The sequence below is a fragment of the Cyprinodon variegatus genome, unplaced genomic scaffold (genome assembly GCF_000732505.1).
Source record: "Cyprinodon variegatus isolate N-32 unplaced genomic scaffold, C_variegatus-1.0 Scaffold444, whole genome shotgun sequence".
Taxonomy (NCBI): Eukaryota; Metazoa; Chordata; class Actinopteri; order Cyprinodontiformes; family Cyprinodontidae; genus Cyprinodon; species Cyprinodon variegatus.
Window position 1 is genome coordinate 256,911 of NW_015150897.1, and position 27,413 is coordinate 284,323.

General features: G+C 37.5%; 1 protein-coding gene across 1 annotated transcript in view; it reads right to left on the reverse strand.

The window, feature by feature from the left end:
• Nucleotides 1-698: 698 nt before the first annotated feature.
• The window catches only part of LOC107093746 (paralemmin-1-like), a 43,575-nt gene continuing 16,860 nt past the window's right edge, over nucleotides 699-27,413 (reverse strand). Inside the window, exons 2-6 of the mRNA XM_015388993.1 lie at nucleotides 19,594-19,636; nucleotides 16,679-16,759; nucleotides 6,198-6,313; nucleotides 5,999-6,066; nucleotides 699-5,827 (exon numbers count right to left, since the gene is read on the reverse strand). Of these exons, the coding sequence (XP_015244479.1) occupies nucleotides 5,463-5,827; nucleotides 5,999-6,066; nucleotides 6,198-6,313; nucleotides 16,679-16,759; nucleotides 19,594-19,635 (672 nt within the window). The 5' untranslated portion in view covers nucleotide 19,636 and the 3' untranslated portion in view covers nucleotides 699-5,462. The remainder of the gene's footprint in view (nucleotides 5,828-5,998; nucleotides 6,067-6,197; nucleotides 6,314-16,678; nucleotides 16,760-19,593; nucleotides 19,637-27,413) is intronic.

A 27,413-nucleotide genomic window follows, 5' to 3' on the forward strand; every position in this document is an offset into this window, starting at 1 on the left:
AAACAGCAGTTTACTTCTAATATTCTAGTAAAAGCTAAGGAGATATTTAAATAATCAGGTCAATCCAGTGTATTTAAATTATTGATTACAGTGTTTGAATTTTTTTTCATGAGAATTTATTGTCTAACTTCTATTTTTATTACATAAAAATCTAAATGATCTTAGTGATCTACACCAGCTTAATTAAACTCAGATGTATCCAACTTGATGTTAAGAAACAGTAGTTTTATTCAAGACAGGACATCAATATGACCACATAATAGATGAACAGGCATTTGTTTAGCACAAATTTGTTTTTTTTCTCTATATATTTTCTTGTGGCTGTGCTATGCCAGATAACCACAAATAAGCAAACCTTCAGCCCACCAAATGTACATTTATTTCTATGTATGCATATAGACATATATGTACATGTGAATACACTTTATCCACACATTCCAGTTAGTCTTGTCTATAAAGTTGGAATCCACTCAAAATATTTAACTTTGGAAGATGCAGGAAAAAAAAATACCAAACTAAATTAACTGAATGGTTAAAATAAATAAATAAATGAGTATAAAGTTTTTGAAGACACCAACACTAGTCTGCATATTACCTGCCAACGAAGACGCAGGTATTTCAAATAATCAAAAAGTAAATTTTGGATTCTTGTGGCTACAGTCTCTTGCAAAGTATTCATACTCATGTCAATGTTTTCCTTTTGTCATGTTATAACCACACAGTTCATTGAATTTTATATGGGTAACGTATACAACACTTTGAATTCCAGTTTGGATGAATTCATATTTTGTATATCAAATATTTGGTTTGCATATTTATTCAGCGACATTTACAATGATCCCCCTGAATACAATCTAGTGCAATTAACTTCCTGCCAGTTTTCATGCAATGTAATCTCATTTTGGATGCAGTTGTCCTGTAAAGGCCTCAGAGGTTTACTAGAGAATGTTTTTAATCAAACGAAAATATTAGGATTAAGGAGCAGAGCTGTATCATAAAGAGTTCATTCAAACCTACCAAGAAATAGCCATCCACCTACAATGAGAGGGCAGAAAAATCAATAATCAGATGCAGCCAAGAGGCCCATTAGTGATCATAAAACCATTAGTTGTTCATCCCACATATAAGGGATGAAAAAGAAAAAAGTAAGAAGTCCTGCTTAAAGTCATGTAGGATACAGAACAGACTTGGAGAATATTTTACTTAAATAACCAGAACTTTTTTGTCCTACATATAAATAGAATGGGTTTAAGGAAAATCCACTGATTTAAATTGAAGCACATTCATGTGTTAGAAAGAACAATTTAAAGTTCAGACCTCAATACATTCTTAAAAAGGGTGTTACATCCTAAATAAATATGATTCCAGATGTTCTAGATCAAATCTGACTGAGCTTGAGCTATTTTGAAAATAGGCAAAGATTCCAGGCTATATTTTTGAAAAAAAAAAAAAAAAAAGCATGTAGTTGTATTTGTACTAGAAGCTAGATTTAGAAAAATCTTTCTTTTGAACTCAGTTATGCACTACTTTGTCCGTAACCATAGTATTCTATATATCATATAGAATACCTTGAATTTTGTTGTTGTAACATGACAAATGTGGAAAATCTCAATACTTATGCAAGGAACTGTAATCTTGGGGAATTCTCCTGCAGAGTAGAAGGCAGTGTTTCACATGGGTTGTTGGTCACATGAAGCAGAGCAAGAAAAACCTGTCTAAAAAAGTCCAGCCAAACAAGCCCGACAAGGCACCAACAATACAAAGATGTAGCTTTCTTTATGTTTTTTTTTTTTTTTTGAATACAAACATCAAATGCAATAAACAGGCCTTGCAAAGAGGCCTAAAAAACAAAAAACCAAACAAAGTATATAATCATATATGAAATGCTGTTGTACAATTGCAGTGGAAGTTTACATTTGGAACGCATAGACTGTAACTGTCCAGACCTGCTGACCTCCCTTTGGAATGTAAGAAGGGATCACTGGTGGAAAAATGCAGGCAGGACTTGCATCTGGCACTGAAGGTAGCAGAAGATTCTCAGGAGGGCAGTTGAATCTGCCCACTTAGCTTTTTGAGTAAGAAAGAGGACACAGGTTGAACAAAAGTTGGATGTTGATGAGTTTGCAGTATAGCACCAGCTTCAGAGGTTGTTTTTTTTTTTCCTTTTCTGGAGTAGCAGGTATCCAAGCATATAGAGTATTGCAGTTACTGTTTTACAGAGAAGATGAAAGAAAAATACTGCTGGGGTATAAAAGATGTGGGTGAGAAGAAGACTGTTTGTGTAGCATCACTGACTCAGACCATCCATAATGTCGTGTGTCAGCTAAACAAACGAGGGTCAGGACAAGGAGCAGGCCTTTTGGGCTTTAAGATCCACAGCTAGAAACTGCCAGGCTGACTTTTATTCAAGAGCAAGAACTATCTATACAAGTAAAAGACAACCTCATTCACTAAACTGAGTTTTAAGGCAGATCAAAGATTATCATTATTTGAGCTAAGAAAAGGTTAGGATTTATTTTTTTAGGTGAGATTGCAGAATTTTCAAAAGAAGTCAGGGATTAAAATAGGAGAAAAAAAGTATCAATACCTGGAAAACACACAGGGAACTTACAGTATATTTAAGATTAATTTGGTTCATACAATACCAAAAAGATTTTTTCCTTTTTTTCTGTAACGAGGGTTAAATAGCTTTTACTTGTCTCATCAAGGTGAACAAAATCCCCATTTAAGCCCTGGATTTACATTCATGTGAACAATGACAGCGTATAACCAAAACCTAACAAATGGTGATATTAACAAAGCTGCAAGGCTTCATGCAGTGCTACCTTATTTAAATCTACATTGACAAGAAAACAGAGTTACAGTACCTACAGTGCAGGACACATTTATTGGTACACCCAGCAAATAAATCTATCTTTTATTGCAGTGGCATAATCTCACATAATGCTGGAATATAATTCAAGAAATTGTGGTTTAAAGCAAAGTTAATAACAAAAGAGTTAATGGTACCCATTTACAATTCATTTAGAACAAATATAATTAAAGTATCTTTTAATCATATTTTACCTGTTTAGGTTTTAGCTCCTAGGAAACATCTAGTTAGTCATTTTCTGTTTCCCAAGAGTATAAATGTGGTGTGACACACAGACCCGTTTACTTGGCTGGATGAGGACCTATATGTGTCTTGCCACCAGACACAATGAGCATGGGGGTAAGGAAAAGATAGGAAAATATATCAGGGCCACCAAGTGTTTCTAAAAACAACTGCTTCTATGCTGGAAAAAAAAAAGTTTCTGTCCCAAGATCACAAATGTAGACATGGATCAGCTGAATTCTACTGAGATTAGAAACCAATTCTTAGCAACAAAGGCTCCGGGGGGGTTTGGTTTAGAAAATGTGTGGAAACACACGTCATGCCCACTGTCAAGTATGGTGGAGAATCAATAATGCTGAGGGGAATGTCCTCAGGAAACCATGGGAACCTTCTTGCAGCAAAAAATTCCAAAATGGTTTCAGTACAAATTTGCTGCACTCCACTAGGCAAATAAAAAATGGTCATCAATGATCTTTTAAAATGATAAAGACAAAAAAAAAAAAAAAAAAAAAAAAACACAAAAATGGCTCATTTAGACATCACACTGTCTGTGGAAAACAGATGAGGTAAATGTAGAGACGCAGGACCCTGGATGATCTAGAGCAGTGCTGTTCTATCTTTTTTTTTTATATCATGAAGGCAAATTATTGAACTTTAGAGTCTATTTAGGCTACAAATATAAACTTGTAAACCTACTTTAAATGTGAGTGTTTTTTTTTTTAACCGCCTAAAAAAAAAAAAAAAATTATTGGAGCTTTAAAGGAGTCAGGTAGAAAATAAATATGTAAATCATAGCAGATGTGACCCATCAAAGGGATCCACATATTTGCCTGAGTAAAATAAAAAGACACTAAAAATACTCCAAATTTTAATGTATTCTCAGCAGGGGCCTCTATTTCAAATGAGAGGGTACACCAAAGTTTGCTTCTGAGTAAAATCGTTGCTTGTTTGTAGTCTGATTAATTGCAACATTAAAACGAAACCCGAACAACTTGATCAATCTAGAAAATAAAAGGCAACACGGTCCATCTGCATCAAACCTCTGTGGAGATTTGGTAAATCTGTATCAATGTCAAATTGATCCGAGGTGCCCCACGAAATCATTTCAAGGGTTCCAAATGACCCATAGGCTGCACAAGGCACCCCTGATCGAGTGGCTCCGGGTCCCTCTCCCTCATTGCTGTTGCAACCTTGTGAAATGCTTCAGCAGATTGGTGTCCTGGTGGCAAATAACTGCTTTAAATACAATCATTTGCCACACTGAATACTTTTACCCACATTGATTCTTGCTTTAGAAATCTCAGGGTGAGATAATGCTAATGCACTAAAAGCCAAATTTATTATTATGAGGGCTTCCAATTCACGTGGCCCCAACTATACACCTTTGGAAAGACTGTGTTATGGTGCAAATAATCTAATCTGTTGTAAAAGCAGTGATCCCCATGTACATGTGCCGCACGCTATATCCAGTATTAAAATAAAGTGACCTGTAACATGACTCTATGGGCGTCTTCGCCATGTTTCTTCTTAAGCATGATGCATTACTTGAACACTGCATGTATAATTAACCATAAGCGACAGAAAAATGTGTGTGACTAAAGATATGAGCACTTATGAGTCTAAGAAAGCACAGACACTTGTTAAAGAGTGTTAATCTGGTGGCACTTACTAGCCTAACATGCAGGTGATGTTGGGGAGGGGGGGTGACACATAGAACCAAAGCAATAAATACATTGTATAAAACATAATTTCATATCAATATATTAAAATACTATTCAAAATAATATCTTAGACAATATTGCAATATGAAATTGACTGATAAATAGTTGGTAGGCCTACACAGAGACATATATATATATTTAAGTATCTGTGTCCTTCATAGTTTGTTGTTTTGGATTTTGTTTTTCCAGAAATGTTTCCAGTTTGGCTGCAGTACAATCCAGAGAGCTCATACATTTTCTTTTTTTAAACAATAAGAACAATGAACATACGGTACACAGTCTCATAATAAGGATAAACACACAAGTAGGCTACGATAGAAAGGTCAAGACAGAAAAATAGAAAAATATCAATAGAAATCAAAAGTCAAAATACAGAGAAAGTATATAGAGTAAGTGTACTTATGAGTCTTTGTGGTTCTTGGAGCTGGAGCTCGTTTCGGCTCTCATTGTTGGGATATTGACTGTGTAGCTGTAAATCAGTCCTGACACACACTTTCACACAAACACAAAAGCTACATACGATTGCAAATAGGGACTCATGCAATGGCCCACAGCTCTGCACGGGTGCAGGTGTGTACTCACCCATACGCATTCAGTCACACACACCCACACACACACACACACACCGATAAACAGGCACACATATCTCACATGACAGTGCAGCACTTGCAGGTCTGTTTCTTCTCCTTCTCCTTTTCTCCCTCCTCTCCGCTGGCCTTCTCTTTCTCCGCCATGCTGCCGTTAGGCGGTGCCTGCTCCTCCGTGGCTGCATCCGCCGCCTTCCCCTCGCCATCATCAATCACTACGAACTCAGCCTTCACGTTGCCGTCCACGCCCTCCATGCCCGTGTGCATCTCCTTCTCGTCTTCGACAGTCTTGTAGCCCATGAACACCAGAGTGACTGGGTTGTTCTCACTGGCTTGGTCAGGACTGGGGCCCAGAAGCTTGGCTTCCACCCCTGTCACCTCTCTTTTCGGGGTCTGGCCAGAGGTCTGCACTACTCCATTCTCACCTACAGGGGGTGCCAGAGTATTATTGAGTGGAGGCATAGGAAGAGAAGGTGATTGGGGCAGAGAGGATATACTGTTTTAATAATGAGTGAAGCAAATGAAGGGGCTATTATTAGATGGCTTTTTCTTTATGTTAGTTGTTAAAGCTGTGTTGCTATGGAGACATAACTCACCATTTTCTTTGGCCACACCTTTATTAGCTGGGACACCAGTCTCCAATTCTTCGATTTCTTGCTCCAGCCTGTCTCAGAAACAAAGTCATGGATGACAAAAGGCCATGAGACTTTGCTTTTAAAACAAGTAGTGTTTAAATGTAACATGTATATTAGCAGGAAAGTGTTCCCACAGTTTTTCTTTTTTATGGAGGCTCACCTAAGGATGACCTGCTCCAGAAGCTTGGTCTTCATCTCATCCTCCTGCAGACGCCTCTGTGTCTCCTCTTCTGCTGGAGCTCCATCTAACAACCAGCGCTCCCTCAATGACTTTGACTGCAAGTAAACACAACACCAGGAAATGAGATTGTGTGTGTTCTTTATTCAGTAGTTAATGACATCACAAAAGATAAACCCAAAATGAGTTTTTTCCAAAAGTAACATTTTTAGTTTTTTTGCATTTTTATCACGCAAATAGCAATCAGAAACATCCAGAGTAAACTCCATACCTAGAAATTGAGCTGTTTTGTAAAGACTTCAGAAGTTTGTTATAGAATATTCGAGTGCATAGAGGAAAATAAAGATGGAGGAACACAGCAGAGATGTCAGAGGGAAAGTTTTAGAGAGGTTTAAAACAAAGCGATCTGAGGCTTTGAAATTCATGAAACACCATACACTGCACAGATTGTCCGACACATTTAAAATGAACTCAAAATTATTTGCTTAACTCCTTCAAACCTAACATCTTAAGGTACCGTACTACTCCTCTTGACCTGGACTCCACTGAGATACTGCATAGACACTATTGCAGAGGTATTTGACTCCGGTCTTCAAAGGCTGATGTCCTGCATCATTCAGATGATTGTAATTCAACAAAAGCTTCTTAATCATCTATCCACTGGAATCAGCTGTGCTGAAGAAGGAATAAAGCTAAAAAAGGCAGGGAGCTTTTCTTTGAATGTTCTGTGTAATTAAATGTACCATTTATTCTTCTATATATTGTGCACTGTCATTGAACGGTCTGTTTTTAAACTTTCACATATATAAGGGACAGGTCATCTTCTTGCTTTCTCCACTTCTGTACCATTGATTCATTAATGCTGAATTGTCTTGCACCTTGTTTCCCATGTTCTAATGCGTGACTTATAGCCTTTACTTTGAAGTTTGCGTCATAAGCATGGCTGTTGACAGGTGCCCTTTTGGGGTCCTTATACACACACTGGAATATTATGGTGAAGCACAGTATTTATTACTGTATCACTCTCTCCATTGTAGTAGGTGTAATGCTGCATGCGCTGTGGTTTTGTAGTTTATGAGTCATACAAAAACATTTTGACAGAGCGCTGTGTACCATACAGGATTGCTTCGAGGTCAGTAGCGCTGCAGCTACCGACTGTTTTGCAAATGGATTAATCTGTAGATTATTTTTTTGCTGGGTGTACCAATATATCAGATACCAATATGTTCCTTAAGGCTTTATGTGGAATTAAACTTGTTCCCTTGAGGAGTGCTGGATAGAGCACCTTGACAGACAAAAATGATTTATATTTTAAATGCAAAATTTTTATAAATCATTATTACAATTTTGGTATAATTACTGCTCAAAGTAGGTTGCTCTGTCAGCTAGGGTCACGATTTAGAGCCTCTACACTCCAGGTGAGATTGATCGATTACTAAATTAGTTGACGATTATTTCAATAATCAATGAATCATGATTAACCCGATCAATTGTTTCAGCCCTAAAGTCGGTAAGTGTAACCAGATATGATCCATGTTTAATGTGTTCCAGATTATGAGGTGGACTGTTTCTTTTTAGAAAAAAATAAGGTTTTTAAGTTTGCCTTATAGTTAGTAAAATGTGGTAATAAGGATTAGAGATAAACCAATTATTTTCTTGTATTGGTATTTGTTGATACATAAAAGTGTTTGCCAATATATAGGTGCATTTAACAGCCATATCTTGAGATCACGTAAGGCGCTTGGGTTTGCTGCTTCCTCGATTTGTTATCTATTATTAATATGTTTTTTATTTGTAAAATTTGTCATCACTTTGTCATTTTTACCATCTAAGTTGAGGGACAGAAAAAGCAAAATAAGCTTTAAGAACTGGCATGAAGCCTAATCAGGGATCGGTTGGACTGATGGACTTGCTGGTCTTATAAAACCCACGTCGGTCTGTTTCTATTTCAGATCATTTTCTATGGTGTTTTATGCTTTTTGCATCATAAACATCAAGTGACTTTTATCTAGCAAGAGTTCTATATTAATGTGACAATTACCTGTATTTAATTAAATCTGGTTTGCAAAAAAAAAAGAGCATGGCACAACCGTGAGCCTTCCAAGAAATGGTCAATTTAGAGTAACATTAAAACATTAAAAACAGAAGCAGCAAAGAGATGCAATGGTACCTTTAGATTAGGTGCAGAGATCCACAACTCAGGTGGGAGAATCTGGCCACAGCTATTCACTCCGTAAGTCTTTTTGCAGTTTTCATTAAGCTATTTATAGGACACCACATAGATAGACGATGAGTCCAAAATTCCTTTGTGTGGCTAAAAAATAAAGCCTGTTTCAGACTATCCATTCATCCTTAAATAGACCCGTAATTATTCTGGTTGGCAAACTGAAAGGTCCCAAAAGAGAAATTTAAATCCATTCAATAATGTTATACAGAGCCAAGTCTTGGGTAAAATAGGTTAAATCTGCCCCTGACAAAGGTTGAAAGCTGTAAGACACACAATTTAATCATGCCATCAAAGTATGATGGTCTGAACAATAACATTGGCCGTATTCTCTGCAATTGTCCTGTACGATGTGAACAAACATAGTGAACTATAATAGGACAGTAGGCTTGGTTGTGTGTTTATTGAAAAACTATGATCTTAAAGAGGCTTTACAGTGAACATCAACCTCAACCTACAATACCCTCTGCTACACATGGTGCTGGAAACATCATGGTTTTCTTGAGAAGAGATCAACGTTAATGGGAAGACCAATGGTATACGAGGCAATCCTGGTAGAAAAGCCAGAAGCATACAGCCAAGTCAAAGTAAAAGCAGACCAAAATCCAAATAAAAATTAGAACCCGGACCTGAGGCTGGAATCGCAGTAAACAACGTATTTACTGGAGTTTCTGTTAGACTTTTCTTTCTGTTGGACTGTTGCTTTAAATTCCAATAAAATATAAAGAATTTTATGTTAGGAATCCAGTTTGTGTGTCTCTGTTTTCCACCGCCAGGAGGTGCCCTGTCTTCGCTGTCCCTCCCTGCACATCTCGTTGGATCATTATCTGGAGGAGTATTTGAGCAGTGGACTGTCACTACCTCGACGCCAGAGTGTTTGCCAGTTTTGGGTACTCTAGCCTAGTCTAGTCTAGCTTTGTTTCTCTGAGTCTAACTTGTTTTTTGTCTTTGCTCCTCGGTAGGAAGATTTCCTGTGTTACTGGATACCTGGACCTTCTCCCCCCTGGAAGGATAAACAGAGTTACACTGAGCAAGGGAAAATCTCCACATGTTCCGTTCAAGTTCCCATCGGAAATCCGAGTGACAGTCCGCTCCACTGCGCATCCGGGTCCTACGCTGGTCAAACCTGTCCGCCCTCCAACGTGTGCACCTAACTCTGGATTCACCACACAGTCTGGATTCAAGGACTAACAAACGTGAGTTCCAAACCACGCTAGATATCCGAGCTTCCAAGATTCCCACAGAACCTGAACTGACCATTGAACTTCCCTTCTCACTTCCGATCACCAGCTCACTGAGTTCCAGATCCTCTCCTGTAACTCCTCCAATAAACCTGTTAAAACTTTTTTCCGTGCTCTCTGAGTGATTTGTCTGCATGTGGGTCAGATTTGTTAAACTTTAGTTGTCACTTTAGCCAAAGTGTAATATGTAAAAAAGTAAGAGGTATGTTATTACTTTTTTAGGGGCACTTTAATATGTACTTAATACAAGCACCACAGCCCCTCCCATCACTACTATCAAATGACCCCTTGTTCTTTTTTGGACAGAAGGGATTAGTGTCACTTTCACTGAGACAAGTGTCAAGCCTTTTAAGTAAATCCGAGTCAAAATCCTTCTCTGTTCAATTACTGGTGCCACTCATGGATTCAGTCGAACTTGAACTGCAACCAAACAATCTGAGAAAACACGCCTGGCCAGAGGCTGCTAGCATCGAACATAAAACTCTCCTAACAAACTTAATTGAGCACGGGACTAGAAATGCAGCTGTGTCAGTGGAATCAAAACAAACCAGCTCTATTCTTGTATCCCATCCGCATTTTTTTTCACAATTCACTTTTGCTGTTTTGCTTCTGCTCTGAGTTTCTTTCTTTTCCTCATTTCCAAATGACCATGTATTCTTACCCTGACTCCCTTACGTGGAGAAGCTAATATCAAAGCAAATACTTGAGATGCTTTGAGGTAAATATAACAGTGCCTCGCTTGCAGCTGTTAGATCACACACACAAGAAAAATAACTATGAAAAAAATGAACAAAGTAAAACGTAAGCAGATGAAAATGTGAAGGAGAAAAAAAATGCTTTTTCAAGTTCGGTTAACAATCTGGTCTCCTGCTCGATGCAAATTCCTCTCCAGTGATGCAACTTGAATTTCGACATCAAACTTCCCCTATTTTCTCTTTTTCCCTCTCAGACTCAACCCTGGCCTGTTCCTCTCCCAAAGGCATCCCTATCCATCATTAAGTCCATGACCCTGGATATAGTTCGAAATACTTTGGTTCACCTCCTGCTTTTTTTTTTTTTACCTGTTAGTATACAGTAAAGCTTCTCACTTTCTCCACTCTGTAATCCTGGTTCAGTTCAGACATTCAGCTGTCCAAAGCTTTACAACCAACACTCTCACAGTGTAATTCAACACTCTTTTCCCCAGCCCTGCATGGTCTCCTGGGCACTGAGTTTAAACCTGCCCTCCCCTCCATCCCTCTCTGGCTCTCAGCTTTGCTCTCTTGCCACACCCTACTACTCTAACGCCTGACATCACTTAACTGGCTCACTCATGCGTACCCAAGCACGCGTGCTCACATTGGGCCGTGTGAAAAGTCATAAAGCCGGAGAGCTGAAGTTACATCTCGTTCCATTGTTCCTCTCAGTAAAAGCTGCTTGCGTTGCAGACAAAGGGCGGAACTGGGACACTGGGGTAACACAGACAGACGCGCGTCAGACCAGTGTGCACATCCAAATGAAATGAACAGCTGTAGACTCAAGAGCCTTCTTTCAAAATTCATTTTCTATCTTTCATAACCCAATTTCATACAAACTAAGCCTGTCCATCCGTTTAGCTTGACATCAGAAAAACATTATATACTGATTTTGACTTTCTTTAGATTAATGACTTGTCAGTATTCATCTAAAATAAAAATAAAAAACATAGAGACAGAAGTACATCATATTGCCAAAGCTATTGGTCACTAGCTTTTACAAACCTAGTTATAGGATTGCCAACTCCCTGAAAAAAAAGGGACACTTCATGTGCATGCCAGCTGACCCGATTGCTTTTACCCCTCCTGGCGTGGTGATTTTTTCCTAGCCCCCCTTTGTGTATGAAATTATTTTTTGTGACTCAAATCTGCATTAAATTAGATGCATATTTGCAGTGTGCTTTATATTCTTTGCTGACTTTTTCTACTCAGGTATTTGTTTTTTCCCATTCCTCCCTATATTTCTGCATCCTTTTTTTTTTCCAAAGAAGGAGCACCGCTATGCGAAGGTGCACCACCTGCAAAAGCAGCTTCAGCAATTAAATTACTCTGTTCGTCCCCCATACTGCTCTGTTGTCTCCCGCTATCTTCTCAGTGAGCAACACTTGGCTGAGGGTATTCTAGATCGTTACATATATGTTGTCAGCTCACTGGTCACAACGCAGGACAGGGCCTAGGAACAGGCTTACTGCAAGTTATGTATCTACCGTGCCCTTCTTCTTCATTTTCCATAAGCTTTTTACTGACTATTTTTTTACTCTCACAGTAATAGGGAGCAAAGTGTGTTCCTTATCCACTAAATACAGAACAGGTATTTCTATTTCTTGATACAGAATGATTACATATTTCAAGAGACAGTTGACAACCCTACCTGCTTACATCCCATTTGTAATCCATATTGTTTAAGATAGTGTCGGTTCAACTTTAAAAGCGACAAGAGATTCAACTCTTATGGTCAGGAGTTCTGCAAGGTTTAGTGTATTAAAAGTTTTTTTCTGCTATCCTGAGGTCAGACACTGACATTAGACTAGAAGCCTGGTTCTGCTGGAGGTTGCCTGGTTCTGCTGGAGGTTTCTTCCTGTTAAAAGGGAGTTTTTCCTCTCCACTGTCGCTACAAGCATGCTTAGTGTGAGGGATTGTATTTGAGTCAATGAGTCAATGCAATCAACTGGTTTTCCTTAGATAGAAAACTTTGTATCAATTTGACTGTATGATCTGGTTGAACTGTAAAGTGCCTTGAGATGACATGTGTTGTGAATTTGGCGCTATATAAATAAACTGAATTGAATTGAATTGAACTGAAGACTTAGCTACCAGTCTCAATCTAATTTATCTAGGATGTTGTTCCAGGTTGTTGGCTCTGTGCACGTCAGCTAAGTTCATCCACACTAAATCGACTCATTCATGCCTTTAGGAACTTTTGTGAACTGGTAGACGGCAAACTGTTTCACAGAGTCAAGGATATGAAACTGACCAAAGTGTCTCAGAATGCTGTGGCATTAAGAATTCCTTTTAACTTAAGAAGCCGAGTCCAGTTCCTGAACCACAACCCCAAATAAGAATCTCTCCAGCACCAAATCTTACAGTTCACACAATGCAGTAAGACAAGTGTTGTTCTCCTGGTAACTGCTTAAACCTGACTTGGTCAATGAACTTACAGAGAATCTGCTCTAGAGTCCGTGGGCATCCTGCATCATGTCACTAAAGGTGGTGTTTTACAATGTGATGCAAAGGTTGGAAGCAGTTGAAATCAATTCAACGACACACTCAACTCACTGCTCCTACAATTTAAAGGTCAGCTGAGTCTTCTATGTGCATGATGCATCTATGTGATTTTACATGACGCTCGTTTCCAATTACCTCCATTATGTTTAAATAGCACTATTGAATGCAGGTGTATTTTTTTAGCAGTGGGATATATATACGGTATTATATACGTACAGGAATGGAGCTTAAAGAATACCTTAATACAATGCTGGTAAATAAAGACTGTGTACCTGGATTGCCTTATTTCCATTGGAATCTCTAAATTAATATTTGAGTTTTAACAACTTACCAGGTTTATTCTTAATACAATTAGGAACATATATATGTACAGTGATATAGGGACAGGACAGGATAAGCTATTGCTTCTTCCTGCTCACTTTTCAAACATCGTGAAAATTGATTTACAAATATATTGTTGTATTTTGTTATTAATGTTCTTTGTTTTTGTAATCTGCTCTACATGTTACCATATGTGTATATTTATATATACATATATTTATGGCTTTTTAAAAATATTTTTCTTCCTGTTTGAAATACCAAATAAAAGGAAAAAAAGAAGAAAAAGGTATATAAAAAGGGGCTCAACTACACTGAAGTACATTTGGACTTTTCTATATGAACGCTAACCTTGCAAAAATATATGCACAGTGTACAAAGTGTCTTTCCAAAGAAAGTTTGCACTTCCCCCTTTTGCTTGTTTGTGTCAGCCTGTGCGTGAGTGCATGTGTGTGGGATGAAAACGGGGTGCGGTGGGTGTAAGAGCAGTTTCCTGTTGCTGGGAGTGGGACAAAAATCTGTTTCCTTTCACAAAGCCCACCGCATTGTCTGGAGGGTCTGTGTTTTCTTTCGTTCTTCATGAAGCAACGCAAGCGCATGTACAGATACACTCACAATGGTTTACTCTGAAAATAGAAAAAGTGGGAGCGTGCAGGGGTAACGACGTAGGTCACAATCACTTTTTACAAACACACCCGCAGCCTCGAACCTTGCTCCTATCTTTGAGCCTGTGAACTGTCCCAGGATGAAATAGCTGTGATAGAGCTGACACATGCACCAACAATAGCCTAGGTTCAGATATAATGAGTGCGCCTGTGCATGTATGAGTGTGTGTGCATAAACAGCATGTGGAGGAGCTGATGGCGTTATCTGCTGTCCATTCTGAACATTCCGTGACAGCGGCGGTAAGGGAGTATCTTACTGTGTTGGGCTGCTTCATTGGAGAGCTTAATGTTGCTGTGTGGGTGTGTAACAGCACTCACACACAGAGCATGACTCCTAAAAACGTAGTCCTGCTTCAAGTTCTGCCGAGAGAGAGGCGTGAGGGGGTGCGGATGACACAGACTTGGATTTCATCAGTGGAGAGCTCCACCATATTTCAAACAAGGTTAAAACTGTGTTCTATTCGAATGTGCATTGTGATGCTGCCAGTAGTCACCCCAATGCCTTCAAAAAGCATTCATATCCCTGGAAGCTTTTCTAATTTTAACCCAGTAGAAATAAAAATTGCAACATACTTTAATTGAATTGTATGTAAAAGACTTGCTGTGCAGATGAATCATTGAGGAAAACCTCTTAGGGGCAAAAGACTGAAGACTTAAGCAAAGATCCCCCTTCCAGAACAACAACTCTACACACACAAACAAAAGATACCATACATGGTATCATTGGTGCTACAGTGTCAGGGAAACATGCAGAAGCAATGTATGTGTTAAATACAGCTGATTGCAATAATCCACATTTTCCTCTACTTTTTCTTTTTAGTCATCAAGGTCTTCCAACCATTAAGATCCACATCAAGGACAGGCATTCAGAGCAGTAGAAGGTGACTTATTCACAAATTTAAGCTGTCACTGTAAAGGAAACAACATAAAATTGTATGAAAACTTTTTTTCAGGTCCATAAATATGAGTTAAACATATCAAAAGATATTTATTTTGGTATAAGTCCATCAAACTGCCCAAATAAATCCTTAGAACGACACAGAAAAATGTTGACGCTTGAAATGACAATGCCTCCCTAATATTGCATCTAAACAGTCTCTTAGAATTGCAACTCTTGTAGACATTGTAATGTAGCTCAGGTTGAGTCAAAGCACATTCGTACGGTATATATGAACAGATCTGCAAAAGTCAAGAAATAAACGAAATTGAAAAGCTTAAGCATGACTTGATCATCTTACGGTACATTTAAATCGCCTCTCTAGACAACCTGACTGAGTTTTTTGCAATGGAAATTAACCATGAATGTCAACCTCTTAATTAATGGTGTGACGTGATAAAGTGTTTTAAATTGAGTTAATTACAGAGCCTGTAATTAATCACAATTAATCACATTTTAAAGGAAAACCATATATCGACAAAACAAACCAACATTTAAATTTAAAAACCCTTTTTAGTCTGAGTTTTCAATAAATAATCATATGAGCACAGCAACACATATATTTCTTGTATTTAATTTGGGTTATTGAGCCATTGTAGAAGGTTAAAATCATTTAGCTTTATTTAGAAACCCCTGATATTTTATGCAATTTCTTTGAAAAACTACTTCTATAGAAGTGTGAACAGTTCATAAATATTAATTATAGCACAATTCCTTCAACTAATTATGGTAAAAAAAAAAAAAAAGTATAAATATTGCAACAAGGCATAAATTGTTGCCTGTAAACAGAAGATACGTTTCATTTCTAATACTGACAGAACTATTACAGTTCAGCTCTAGATAAAGCATTGCCTTTCGGAGCTTAAAAATTGCTATCTAATATGGAGCTTTTAGTGCAATTAGTGGTTAATTTACATACAGTTAAAGAAATTGTGAGTGCAGAGAGTGCAGAGAGCGTAGAGAGCGTGGGATCTATCAGACAGGGTGTATACAGAGACGAAGTGGAGCACACGTGCAAATTTTGTGAATTGAGCAAGGAAAAGGTGTGAAGCAGGAGCACAGGTGGCTTGTCAGAGTTGAGCGCATGGCAGAGAGAGTTTTTGAGCGAGGGAGGTGTGAGTTTAACTCTGCAAGTCTTTCTCATGCTGTAGGTGTACAATAAACAAGCTAGTATGGATGGCCACGATTGGGAATTTTGTATGTATATAAGAAAATGCAATTAATTGGATTCATTTTTTAACACATTAAAATGTTTCTAACTAATTAATCTAAACTAATGCATTAATGTCCCAGCCCTACTTAATCTCAAATAAAATGGAAGTGATGGTGAAAAGTTCTATGCAGGTTCTTTGTAGTACTACCGGTACTCAGAAGGGCCAATAACAAATACACACTGCATTTTTCACATTTTGATTTATTATTGAAAAAAACATAAATTCACTAAAATCCATTTAGTTTATCGGGTATATTGGGACAAATGGTAAAACAAAAGGAATATGAGTATTTCTGACAGCATTGCATTCATCAGTTCACTTCCTGCTTCCAGCTTTTTAAAACCAGACTGGGTATCGATGAGCTGCCTGACATTTGAATGAAAACTACAATGAGTGTAGCTATGCAATCAAGTTATTTGGAATATTAAATGAAAATTACACTATGCATACATGAAGAAGACATGTAAGAAACCAACAATTTTAAACAGGTTAAAGGTATTTGTGGTATGAGGAAAGAGGACAGTCTTATTTAATTAGTAGCATGCCTTCTCCAGAAGCATCACTGAGTTATAAATTTAGTAAATCCATAGAAAGTAGAAACAAAAGAACAAAGATGCATCAATACCTTAAGATGCTGAAGTTGCCGTCGATCATCATCAAGCTGCCTTCTCTTGTTTTCAATCTCTGTCTGCTTCTTCCTTTTTTCCTGTCACCCCATAGACAAATACAAAGTGTTCAGAACAGGCAACAACCACAGAGATTGTAAAGCATAAAAAATTAGCATTATTAAGTAGACTAGTTTGAATTAATAATTATTATGACCGCTGCTTTTAACAGTGACACTGGTACGAGCAGGTTTGGCCAGAGGTTCAATAGGGCCCTGAGCAGAATTGAGCTAATAATTTGATGTAAATAAGTTTGTTAATGTTGTTATTCTGTATATTATTTGCTGTATACATTTTTTAAATCTTTTTGTTCTATTAAACATCTTTACAAAAGGAAGTGGCCAGATTTTACCGTTTTGGTCAATAATGAAATACTTAAAATGACATTATTTGGTGAGAACTATCTGCAAACTTAATCATGTTCCAGGCTCAGGAAAAGAATAATACCTGAATTACATCAGTGGCATTAAATTATGACTCCACAAGTATATTCATCAAAGTATGAAAATGTTTACATAATCATATATTTATTGCTCATTTGAATTCTTTTCTTAAACAGATTTGAATGTTATATTAAAGGTATAGGTGAGGATGTTCTTTTTCCAGGTCGATCGTCAAAATAAGTGGTCCTCCTAAATGTCAATCATTCTGGTAATATGTTTACATAAGGCCGTCCTACCTGCTCGTCATAGCTATCTTTTTCTGCACATGCGCACTTTCTGGCGTATATCTGTGGTGAGCTACGGTTTCAAGCAGTCATTGAAGTTCGCCTTTCTCACCGCGGTTCTTTGGAAATGGCAGAGGGTCGTAAGAGCAAAAGTGTCTACGAGAAGAAAAGAAAGGCCTAAGATGCTCTCGCATGGCTCTCGCCCTGCTGTTGCACAAGTTTTATAGGCATTCCCTCTCAGGAACAGGGTTTTGCATCTGCATTTTATAATTGGAATTTTATATATACTTTAATAATCCCAGAGGGAAATTACTTCTCTGCATTTAACCCATCCCCTTGGGGAGCAGTGAGCTGGCATTGTGAAGCACCCGGGGAGCAGTCTGAGATTAGGGGTCTTGCTCAGGGACCCAGAGTGGCAGTCTGTGGGAGTGGGGGATCGAATTCGCAATCTAAGGATTGAAAGCCCTATGCCCTAACCATTAGGCCGCCACTCCTCTTTTTCAATAATTTGAGAAAATCCTCTACCATGCATTTAATACAAAGTGCTATAGTCTTTTAAAACACCTAAATAATTTAGCAAACAATTGAGCAAATTATAAAGTTGGCTCATTATCATAACCTTAACAACAGATAAGAAAAAAACAACATTCTGCAATACCAAGTGTTTAAGTTCAAGGGGTCTTGGGGGGCCTGGGGCAGAGCTCCCTTATGCCTCGGGTCAGCAATCAATGCCAGACTGCTAAGTGCTTGTGTAAAGTTTTACTGCAAATCCCCAAAAGGTTGATAGTTTTGTTTAAGGAGGCATCTGGTTTCTTTTAAGATATGAAGCCTGGCTTGCCTCACTGCATATACATGTTTATGTGATTGGTTCCTTTCCAGTTTTTCCCTGAAGGGAACCTCTAATATCATTTCATTTTGATTGAAAAAGGATTTAGTCACAGCCAGCAGCAATAAATTATGTAAATCAAGTAAATCACTGTTTAAAAACCAAAGTTCATACATCCAATTGATCCTAAGAAAAAAAAGGGGTTATAAGTTGTTTTTTGACGCTGTCCAAATTTTTACTATATCTATATATATAACAAGTATGGATGGGCGATATTTTATCGTGTGCGATATAGCGTCCAAGAAATTCCCCACAGTAACAATTTGAATTTATGGTTTTTATCATGAGATGACTATTTATCAGGTTGTGTTTGCAGTTGCACCACTTTGGTTTTTTTTTATAAGCCAAGTTAGTTTTGCTGTTTGCATCGTTTGCATAAATTTGGAATTTGGTCTCTCATATTTCAGACTTATTTGATTGGTATCACTACAGTTTTGCAGTACAGGTGCAGTACTTGAACTTAATTGATATAGTTTAGTGGTTTCTAGTACTTTGTAGGGCTTTCAAGAGAGAATTTAGTGACAGATTTATAATACAAAATATTTTGCTGGTAGTTTTTATCGTTGTTTATTGTTACAGTGATAAATAAGAGAAATTATCATGATACATTTTTTAGTCCATATCGCCCATCCCTAATAACAAGTTCTGATAAAACTTGTTATATAAAGCAGGACAAGCTGGAAAGATATGGCGATTGTAAAGCCTTTGAATGTGATGAGATTAATTGCTTCTGCCAATAATCAGTGAAAAAGTTACAGCATAGTATCAAATTTTACACATTCTTTTAATTCTTTAATTATTCTTTTAATCGAACACAAAAAAGTATTACAGGAACAACAAATACTATGCATCTGGTAACAAGAGTGAAACAAGTGAGTCTTTTGTAGTGTCAGCCAGGGAAAGGTTTTTCATTTCTAACACACATCTTATGATAAGAGGGTCAGTAAAATTCTTGGCATACTTGAAATTATTGATAGGTCCTAGAATCACTGGCGAGCAAATGTGCATTTGCTCTTCAAACTTTATTTAAAAGTTTGTTTAAAAAGTATATATTATGTAGAAAAGAAACAACGGTTGCACAGCTAAGTGAGATAGCAGAAGACAGAAAGAAAAAAGGAGTAAGATGTATCTACACCATTAGCTAAGGATGTCAGCTAATGGGTGCAGAGGATGGGATCTAAAAGGTAGAGTCATTAAGACATGCTATCAGACCTTGACAAGCGGCAATGATTTGTTGTCTCGACAGCAGTCAGTGTGGCCTGGTCTGATAGAGTTAGGAAACAGGCTGTGTTTGTGTGTGTCTGCATGTGGAAACTGCTTACAGCGATGGCCTGGAGTCTCTCCTCTTGTGACACCTCAGCCATCCTGAGAAAAGAGAGAAAAAATAAACAGACTTAGAAATGGATACTAGGAACCCCATGTGACCATCAACATTTTGACAAACAGTTTTCTTCTAGAGAAAAGTTACTTTAACAAACGTTTACTTTCCAACGCCTTCCACGTGAATGAAGTGAAATATCTGTCTATTTGGCACTAAGGCAGCGCCTCTTTCCTGTCTGAGCGAGACAGGGTAGGCAATGCTAATGTGGATTCATTGCACTGCTGGAGATTCCTGCTCTAATGGGTTCCAGACCAGAGGTCCAGGATGGAGGATGGACGGAAGCAGGTTTTAGTGTCAGAGTGGAAAGACTGTTTCTCTACTGAGATGGGACAGATATGTTTATAGTCATACTAAGTCTCTATATCATTGTTTTATTTTATCAACTACAACTCAAGTACAAATGTTATTAATTCATTCATTTAAACAGAAAAGCACCCATAATTGTTAAAACCCCTGAGGTAATGTCCCCTGTGTTAATCTATAGTCAATATGCCGTCATGGTCATCACATCGACAGAGCTTTAAAGAATAGGAACTATTTTACTAATTACTAGTTTGTATATTTTCATATTGGTAATCTGCTGAGGTCTTAAGAAACGATTACGGTGGAAACTGGTTGGTTAGCTGAATTTGAAGGCTTTCAGCTGGACTATACCTAACAAATAACTATGATTGGGCATTCATTGTTTTTTACAAAAAAAAAAACGCCAACAAGTTATGTTAAAACTCAACACTTTTCTGTTAGGATGTGGAAACTGAGGCAAAAAATATTTAAAACATATTAAATAAAGTGTTATGTTTAAACAAGATGTTTTTTTAAAAAGTGAAGTCAGAATAAGCACAGACATTTAGGATATTTTAAATGAAAACTGCCTTTTATCAAGCTTCTTGAGACATATTGGCCGCCTCATTAATATTGCAAGAGAGAGCAAGATTTCTACTAAATAACAGAAAGGATTAATGAGTTGCTGGAAATAAGTATTAAAGTATTAAAGTTTTACAAAAAAAGATCAGAAATCAGCAAATCAAATTTAACAACAGCATTTTTTTTCATTCTGAGCAAAAATAATGGTTATATGGACACCCTGAATGTTCAAATTTTAGCAGCCTTTCGGAAATCTGAAATGTAAACTAAAATGATTGACTGCTCTCCTCAGGAAGGATAGTCAAACTATTTTGAGTGTTCTGATTTACTGCAGTTAGACAGAAATCTAAATCTAAAACGTTTAGATGGAAAGTCAGGAATACAGCTGTTAAACTGTTATTAGAACATCATGAATTAATAATAGAGTATTAGCCACTTGAGCTAAGACAGTTAACTGGATTAGTTGTGATTGGTTGATTATTGAATAATCCTCATCTTATGCAATAACCCAGTAATTATTTACTGGATATATTGCTATATGTTTTGCATTTAAGATGAAAAAACTCTTGTCTTAATCCACAACTGTTTAAATAGCATACGGTAGTTTTGCACCACTTGCTATCCAATTAATAATCAGTAAAACACAAACTTCCACTGGTTGGTAAAATAATTGTTGGTTGCAGCCTTATTAACCACACAAATTTGTTGTTTGTTAGAGAGAAGACACAATCAGACCATTTTATTGTATAACCTTTACAGAAGCCTCAGCTCCTGTCTATCTCTTGCTGCTAAATGGGACACAGTGAGTGGAATGTATGTAAAGCATGCCTATATTTAACCTTGTAAACATGAGATTTGGTATCAGCCACAAATATCTATTGACACGTCCTCAGTTTAAAGTCAGACAAGTTCTGTTTTCTGGACATGAGAATTTGACTCTATAAGCTTTTGTGTTACAGTTATTTTTTATGATTGGAGAAGCATTTTAATGAGCAGAATGGAAATTCTGTGAGCAAAATACATTGAAACCAATTCTATTTCTAAAGAAAAGGAGAATATGGAAAAATTAAATGTAATTATAAATGGATCTTAAAAACGACTGCATATATTTTAGATCAATACCTTTAACTTTCATATACCCTCATAGTTTTTATAAAAGTAAAACTTAGAGATGGTTTAGATTAAACTTGCACCATCAAAGTCCACCTTAAGATTTTTTTTTCTACAGTACACATTATCTATGGATACTTTACGGTGGGACTAACATGTAAAAATTTAATTTGCATAGTGCAGAGAACAGGATAACAAGTCTAACTTACTGAATTGGTGTCAAATTATCAATAGCTGCTACCTCAGGGGAAGCTATTGAATTCTTCCATTCTGCTTTGAGTCTCTTTTTTTTTTTTTTTTAAAGAAAAGAAAAAAAAAGGCAAAACTATTTTAAGATTGTGTAAATGAATTAATGATTTCAGCCCTTTTGGAGATGGTATTTGATTAAAAAGCAGCTGTTTCATGGCCGCGCAATGGCAGCTTTATTACCTCTCACCTAAAAAAACAAAACAAGAAACAATGGAACAACCCTGCATGACTTTAACCAACTAACTCAACACGTTTCCGAGCAAAACACGTGTTGAAGTCACTGCTCCCGTTGAGTGGCAAAGTTCCCACTGTAACAGTGTGAATTAGCTGGCATATCTTTCTGACTAAGCACTCATGGAGCTTATTACAAAGACTGAAAACACACACTTCTGATGGCTCTTTGGCCCTGCAGTAAGCTGTAATCCACTGAACCTTTAGTACTCCTCTGGTCTCCAACATGTGGGTTACGACTCCTCACACCCCTGTGGAGCATCATATGAGTGACCTCAATAAACAGAATATTTTCCCATCAAGCCACATCAGTATCACATGGAGATGCTTTGGGGGGAAAAATGAACCGCTATCATCTGATCAACCCCTCAAGCTCAGTCATAAACACACACATATTATACTTTCTGGTTTGGTTTCCTTTTTTAAAGTTTGACCTGTCAGGCTAATCAAGCAAAATCCGGTGGAATAAAAGGGCATTTGAGAAAGATGAGATCTGCATAAAGAAAAAAAGTTTAATATGATGGACCATAGGTGTAAACAAAATACAAATAAATAGAACTATTATTATATGTTAGGAATCCAGTTTGTGTGGGTTGTGTTTTTTTGTTTGTTTTCCTCTACCACCAGGTGGCGCCTGGTTCTTGTTGGCCTTCTCACACACCTGCAGATGGTTGCCTCATTACCAGTGGACTCTTAAGCTGCTGACTGCCACTACCTCAACGTCAGAGTGTTTGCCAGTTTTGGGTACTCTAGCCAAGCTGAGTTTTGCTGAGTCAAACTGAGTTTTTGTCAACCTGAGCCTTAACCTTGTTGTTTTTGTCTTTGCCTCTCGGCAGGAAGTCATCCTGCAAACTGGATGTTTGGACCTTCTCTCCCTGGAAGGATCATCTGAGCTTCAAACTGAGCTGGGGATTCAAACTGGAGATTTGGATCTACTTTTCCCCAAGGGATTGTTTGAGCTTCACACTGGGCAAGGGATTCATCTCCACAAGAAAACGTTCAAGTACCGCAGGAAATCTAAGTGGCAATCAGCTCCTCCGTTCCTCAAGGAAACACCTCAACTTGGGTAAACCCTGTCCGCCCTCCAACGAACAAGTCTATTACTGGAACAACCCACACCGACTGGATTCAAAGAGACACACCTTTTTCTGGAAACGTGAGTCCTGTTGACTTTATTCCCTTTTTCAAATCAAAGACACAAATTTCCCACTGAGCCTGAACTTACCGCAGAATCTTCCCCTTCACTTTTCATTCAGTGTTCAGAGCAGCACTGGACTCCTCTCTAACTACTCACAATAAACCTGTTAAACCTTCCCCTGGTCTCTCTGTTGGGTTTTCTGCATGTGGGTCAGATCTTTGGATAAAATCATGACATTATAACTGTCATATAATAATCTGAACCTGTCATAATTAGAACTACGGTAAACTTCAGTCTTAATCTTCATGTTTAGTATGCCTGGGAAAAAAACACGTTAGAGTTTTCATGTAATGCTTTATACAGCAGATGATTTCCACCCATGGAAAACAATGCCTGCTCCTGACATAATAAAAAGGCTCATTTGTAATTTTCAAAAACACAGCCTGATCTAATCACCCCATTGCCTACATCTGTCCTCCATAATGCATCAGCTGCATATCAGTTCTGTTAAAACTTGCACGCACATCTTTAGTTGTACTGTGGTGCACTAATTATGCCACATTTCATGCAACAGTTAGAACACAAAAAGTTCACACTAAATTGATCAACATGGAATCTCATTGATTTTTGACTGGGATCACCAGACATGCAGCCAGTGGACACTAACATAAACACCTCATTATTGTAATTTCCTCAATCATTAAGAATGGTTTATGACCATACTGATTTTCTTAAACACATTTTGACCTAATGTGACTATGCTTATGATATAGTCAATGAATAGCTGCTATGAATGAGTGAAGCATAAAATAACACTAACAGTTTGAAGATAATATGGTCGATAACAAGTCCAACATCGATATACATTACATCGGCAATTCAGAAGTTGTTTTAAAGGTTATAGTGAATTGAAGGGCCATCAAAAGGTTTCAGAGGGGTAAATGATAATCATTGAGGTCACACAATAAACTAGGGGTCAGTGTGTTGGAGGGCGGGTTGAGAGTGAGTCCTGGACACACAATCACCATAAACTGGATTTTGCACACCTGGCTTAAACACTGTTAGAAACCATTTAGCCTTAAAACCTGCCGTAATTATTATAAATTAACTGAGGTGTACATATATTCTTTAAAAACTTGTATATTAACATGATAGCTTCTCACTCAAACTTTAAGCTCATGTTTAACTACGGTGCAATGCACTCGATATCCATGTTTACATTCACATAATTCCTTGTTTCAGTTATAATCTGCTTGGATCGATAAAAAAATCATTATCCAAACAGATCATTCATGTGAGCCCTAAAACACATATTCCAATCATGATGTGCATTTACTTATACCAAGATTTATTCAGAATAAAAGCACTTCTCCACATGTGGGAACAAAACAAACAAAAATGGAAGAATGTTGATTCTGACTGTTCTGATTACCCAGAATGAACCCATTCCACACTCTGAGAGTTTTTGGCACTATTGCAGCTTTCCATAATAAAGCTAAAGGCTCAGCAACTCATGACGCTGCTTTTTCTACATCACAGAATAAGGGAATGGGCAGAAATTACTATCTGCTAAGTTCTGTGCTGCTCAGCCCTACTGCCTTTTTCTCCACAGACACGTGCAGTCAGGTCAGTTTTTTCCCCAATCTGAATTAAATTATCACAACAGCTTTTTATATGGATGCTGTTGGATTAGGGATCAACGTAAACCGCCTCTCATTCAGAATATTATTACATTCTGACTGAACTGAATCTGATCAACAGATTATGAGTGGTGTGTCTACCTGACAATCCTTTATTCTGAATACTTAGTTAATAGCAGGACTGCAAGACATCAGAAAAACATGCAGCGTAGATTGATATTGGTATGATGATATCAGTAGTCTTTCTAGTTCCTGGAAAAAAACAAATACACTGAATTGACCTAAACACTATTTCATTGAAAAAGTGGCTCTTTGACAAAGTCAGCTGTTTAAGCCATGAAATAACTTTACTGACTTTACCACCTTACCACCTCTTTACCTTCTAACCCATGAATGCTCCACAAAATAGCAAATATAACCCAATATTGTATTGCCACAAAAAAAAAAAAAAACATCTGCATCCCAGGCTGTTCTTTGATATACTGTGTACAGTGATATTGTAATAATGATTTCATGATTCCTTAGTAAATATCCCAAACCAACAAAATGGTTCATTTAAACATGGGATTTGATGACAAGACACTTTTTGGGCAATCTGTCACTTTCCAACAAAGTGCATTTTTTCCAGTTGTGGCATATCCGCTTCAGGGTTTAATGTGTAACATATTTGGTAACAGTTTTCCACATGTTTTTGTTAAAGACAGTGTTAACCTCATCTTCTTAGTCTATCTAGCACCAATCAGCCTATTCCTAACTGATCTTTGAAAGTAACTCTCTTCTACGATTACTGCTCACTGGGTTATTTTCCTTACACCTGGACATGTTTTATAAAGCTGTGAGATAGTTATGTATAAAATATAAGGTGTTTATTATAGACTTTGAGGACCCATTGGGTATCAATAAAAATGCCACATATAAAATAACCCCTTTATTCACCATTTTAATGCCAGGTTTGAACTTCAGCACACTTTTTTCACTTCACTAGATGACAGATCACTGAGCTGCTGCCATGTGATTAGCTATTTCATTCCTGCCACAAAACAAGTGAACCATAGTATCAGATGCATTGTCCATTTAGTGAATATCATACACTAAATGAAAGGTTGATCAGTGCCTGATATTTTTGCCTTTTTTAACTTTGTTAAAAAACAAACTGAAGTTTAAATTTGTGCCCGCCGTAACTCCACAAACCCTACTCTTTAAGAGCGTTTCTGACTGTTAAATAAACTGTGTACACAGAGGAAAAAGCTCTGTGGCATAGTTAGGAGAGTAATTACATTTGTGACAGTAAAAGGAAGACAATGAGGGAGGCAGGAAGTCACTTACAGACGGGGTAAAATGACATATTGAACCAGATAAATGTAACTGATCAAAATTGTTGCTCAAGGAAAGGCTGGAAGCGGATGTAATCTTATCCATCCAGACCAACAAACGATGGGGTTAATAGGGATGTTTTTGGCAGTGTGACAGGGCAGGTGTACGACAGTCTGAGGCAGAAAGACATAGTCATTCTTCCTTTCTTGTGTATCCACCCCCCTCATAGCATTTCCAGGAAGACATTATCTGGCTGCATAGAGTGCCGTAATGTTTTCTAACCACATTTTGCTCATAATCCTCTGGCTCCAGCAAACACTTTTGCAATAATTGCACTGAATTCCCTCAAATAAATTAACTTAGTGTCTATGAAGCTACATATAGAATAATGCAAGTTATCTGTCTTTGTTTTGGGACATTAAGCAGGCCTAAAATCAAACAAGCCTTTCACTTCAAAGATATGAAGACTTGTTGATGTATAGCCAAAATGCAGCAATGTAGTTCTGCCTATGGCTGGTTTTAATTTCCTGCAGTCTATACATAATATATTTTATTTTCTGTGAAAGAAATATTTTGTTTTTAACCTTAGTCATCTTATTTTGTAGAAGAAAGCTGATTTTCAAAGTCATTTGCCAATAAGAGGGTTCAGAAGCAGAGTATAAATTATTAATACGACTGAATGTAAAAGGTCAGTAAGTACATGCTCTACTAACATAAGACCAATCATTACTGGACATCTGCCTCAGTTGCAGAGGCTAATGCAATTTACAAAAATAAGAGCACATGCCCCGAGTGCTGAACCTTGTTTAATGATTTTCATTGATTATCAGTGATTAAAAAACTTTAATGTGAAATGTCGCAGCTCCTCTTATCAACTGATCTGATAACAATCTAATTAATTTGTAATCCCTACTCAATCCTATTCAGGGTTGTAAGGGGAGTTTGAGTTATTCACATTATATTCTAGGGGAAAGGCAGGCCATCGCACTGCCAACACAGAGATGAGGAAATTCCACAATCATCTACAGACACTCACACCTATGGGTAGTAGACATGACACCACAATCCAGCAGGCGGCCTGTCCCTTACTGACAACACTGCCAGAATTTTTTTATCACAGACACAATGCAGTCATATACACTCACCGGCCACTTTATTAGGTACACCTGTCCAACTGCTCGTTAACACTTAATTTCTAAGCAGCCAATCACATGG